Raw genomic sequence first — 3,691 nt, forward strand, 5'->3', positions numbered from 1 at the left:
CGTAGGGACGATTAAACATGTCCTCAATTGTAGGGACGTAGGGACGATTAAACATGTCTTCAATTGTAGGGACGATTAAACATGTCCTCAATTGTAGGGGCGTAGGGACGATTAAACATGTCCTCAACTGTAGGGACGTAAGGACGATTAAACATGTCCTTAATTGTAGGGACGATTAAACATGTGCTCAATTGTAGGGACGATTAAACATGTCCTCAATTGTAGGGGCGTAGGGACGACTAAACATGTCCTCAATTGTAGGGACGATTAAACATGTCCTCAATTGTAGGGGCGTAGGGACGATTAAACATGTCCTCAATTGTAGGGGCGTAGGGACGACTAAACATGTCCTCAATTGTAGGGACGATTAAACATGTCCTCAATTGTAGGGGCGTAGGGACGACTAAACATGTCCTCAATTGTAGGGACGTAGGGACGATTAAACATGTCCTCAATTGTAGGGACGATTGAACATGTCCTCAATTGTAGGGGCGTAGGGACGATTAAACATGTCCTCAATTGTAGGGACGTAGGGACGACTAAACATGTCCTCAATTGTAGGGACGTAGGGACGATTAAACATGTCCTCAATTGTAGGGACGATTAAACATGTCCTCAATTGTAGGGACGTAGGGACGATTAAACATGTCCTCAATTGTAGGGACGATTAAACATGTCCTCAATTGTAGGGGCGTAGGGACGACTAAACATGTCCTCAATTGTAGGGACGATTAAACATGTCCTCAATTGTAGGGGCGTAGGGACGACTAAACATGTCCTCAATTGTAGGGACGTAGGGACGATTAAACATGTCCTCAATTGTAGGGACGATTGAACATGTCCTCAATTGTAGGGGCGTAGGGACGATTAAACATGTCCTCAATTGTAGGGACGTAGGGACGACTAAACATGTCCTCAATTGTAGGGACGTAGGGACGATTGAACATGTCCTCAATTGTAGGGACGATTAAACATGTCCTCAATTGTAGGGGCGTAGGGACGACTAAACATGTCCTCAATTGTAGGGACGTAGGGACGATTAAACATGTCCTCAATTGTAGGGACGATTGAACATGTCCTCAGATATAGGGGCGTAGGGACGATTAAACATGTCCTCAATTGTAGGGGCGTAGGGACGATTAAACATGTCCTCAATTGTAGGGACGTACAGACGATTCAACATGTCCTCAATTATAGGGACGTAGGGACGATTAAACATGTCCTCAATTGTAGGGGCGTAGGGACGATTAAACATGTCCTCAATTGTAGGGGCGTAGGGACGATTAAACATGTCCTCAATTGTAGGGGCGTAGGGACGATTAAACATGTCCTCAATTGTAGGGGCGTAGGGACGATTAAACATGTCCTCAATTGTAGGGGCGTAGGGACGATTAAACATGTCCTCAATTGTAGGGACGTACAGACGATTCAACATGTCCTCAATTATAGGGACGTAGGGATGATTAAACATGTCCTCGATTGTAGGGACGATTAAACATGTCCTCAATTGTAGGGGCGATTAAACATGTCCTCAATTGTAGGGGCGTAGGGACGATTAAACATGTCCTCAATTGTAGGGGCGTAGGGACGATTAAACATGTCCTCAATTGTAGGGACGATTAAACATGTCCTCAATTGTAGGGGCGTAGGGACGATTAAACATGTCCTCAATTGTAGGGGCGTAGGGACGATTAAACATGTCCTCAGATATAGGGGCGTAGGGACGATTAAACACGGTCGCAAACATGGTACGTTTGTTTCACAAACGAATTTAACGTCTCCACAATCGTTACGTTAACGCGAACGTTTCGCCACACGGCGGTATTCGAGGGGTGTTTGTTTTCACTAGTGGAGCGGTGGAGTAGCCTAGAAACAGTTCGCTCGTCACACCGAAGACCCTGGTTTGATTCTCCACATGGGTACAATGTGTGAAGACAATTTCTGGTATCCCCCGCCGTGATATTGCTGGAATATTACAAAAAGCGGCGTAAAAACCTACTCACTCAGATTTTACTTGTGCTGTATATATGTTGTTTGCTTATCTGCTTGTAAGTCAATGGTTCAAGCTCCAGCGGACGTATGCATACAGATTGGTGTGTACACGCAAACCCTTGAACAGTTCTCGTACATACATGTACAAAGGATACCGGCGGTGTCCTCCAGAGGGCGCTCGTATTACTGTGTTATGTACAGCATGGCTTGATAGCGTGATGGTTCTGCTTACTGTTCCGTTTGTTGTTTAACGCCGCACTTAGCAATATTCCAGCTCTATGACGGCGGTATGTAAATAATCCAGTCTTAACCAGACAATCCAGTGATTGACATCATGAGCATCGATCCATGCAATTGGGATAGGATGACATGCATGAAACAAGTCAGCGAGCCTGACCACCTGATCCCATTAGTCGCCTCTTACGACAAGCATAGCCTCCTTTTACGGTAAGAATGGGTTACTGAAGACCTTCTACCCGGATCTTCAGTGGTCTGATGGTTCTGTAGTCCATATACTCGATATAGGGAGACTAGACAGTGGTTGTTTCTTGTCATGTATCTCGAATTGAAGGGTTCGCCAGATGTTGGGGCGCAGCTGGTCCAGTAGACCGAGGTGCCAGGACCCGCTAATCAAGATTTCGAATCTCAGTTTCAATCTAATTATGATTCTGCACGTAGGTTTCAATAAATTTGTTAAAATCTCCGACGTGCGTAACTTTGGAATTTTCTCCAACCTTAAACTGTCATAGTAAGAAATACTGTTGACATAACACCTCACTCACTCACTCAATCCACCCACTCGCTCACTTAAATCCCACCCACGTCACCTCCCCACCCACTCACTGTATATCAAATCAAATTTTAATTATCACCCACCAACACCATTTCGTCAGTCGATTAGGGTTTATCATTCAGATTGGTGGTAGCATGATCCACTGCTATAATAATTTCAAAATAGAAATGATCAATCACAATCCAATTTAAATATCAGTTTAATCACCCGGTCGATAAGAACATTTATACTTCAAGTAACGGTGTAGTTGGAGGTACAGTTATCTTGGTTCTATCACGTCGATTATCGTTAATAACACTTTAAGTGTAGATAGTAACCCACATTGCCAAGTGGCTGCAAGATCTGTAACGCTAGCGATAGCTGACCCTCCCCCGTCCTCGAGCCACGTGCGCACAACGTTGCCAAAGCCGGTGTCTGCTGCATGCATTATTTATCAATTCGTTAGTTGAGATAATAGGAATATCCTTTCAATGTTACATGCAGGATACCGTCAGGGACCATAAGGCTGCACAGCCTTTGATGTAGCAGAAGCGAGCCCTTTGGAGAGTGCAAGGAGTTGATGAAATTATTTCATTATCCAGTTTACAAGAATACCTCCACACAGGGTTTTGAAAACACATCAATTATTCTATCACGCTATGCATAGCCTGTGGTTCAAATAGATTTTTTTAATGAAGCTATGACCTGAGTACAAGAATTTCAGCAATCAATGCGCCAGTTCGTTTTTGTAACATTTGTAAAAAATATTAAAACAATTACATCGATCAAGAAGCAAAAAGGTGTGATTTTGAATCGCCTTTACAATTAGATATCGTTTTGTTTGGATTTCCAAAGCGAAGTTTAATAAGGAGGTGGGGCTCTTGAAAGTTTCCAACCCTTTGAGGTGACACAAATTGGTATTATGTG

At 43.6% G+C, this 3,691-nt stretch overlaps 1 protein-coding gene across 1 annotated transcript; it reads right to left on the bottom strand.

Annotated features, from left to right (window-relative positions):
- Positions 1-1,051: 1,051 nt before the first annotated feature.
- On the bottom strand, positions 1,052-1,471 carry LOC125372572 (IgA FC receptor-like). The gene has a single exon (XM_048382987.1). The coding sequence runs from the start codon at positions 1,469-1,471 to the stop codon at positions 1,052-1,054; it is 420 nt and encodes a 139-aa protein (XP_048238944.1).
- Between the last annotated feature and the right edge of the window lie 2,220 nt (positions 1,472-3,691).

The sequence above is a fragment of the Haliotis rufescens genome, unplaced genomic scaffold, assembly GCF_023055435.1.
Source record: "Haliotis rufescens isolate VD_foot unplaced genomic scaffold, xgHalRufe1.0.p SCAF_43, whole genome shotgun sequence".
Classification (NCBI taxonomy): Eukaryota; Metazoa; Mollusca; class Gastropoda; order Lepetellida; family Haliotidae; genus Haliotis; species Haliotis rufescens.

Bases quoted from the DNA above. Each gene is read 5' to 3' on its own strand.
- LOC125372572 (XM_048382987.1), bottom strand. From the start codon at position 1,471: ATGTTTAATCATCCCTACGTCCCTATAATTGAGGACATGTTGAATCGT.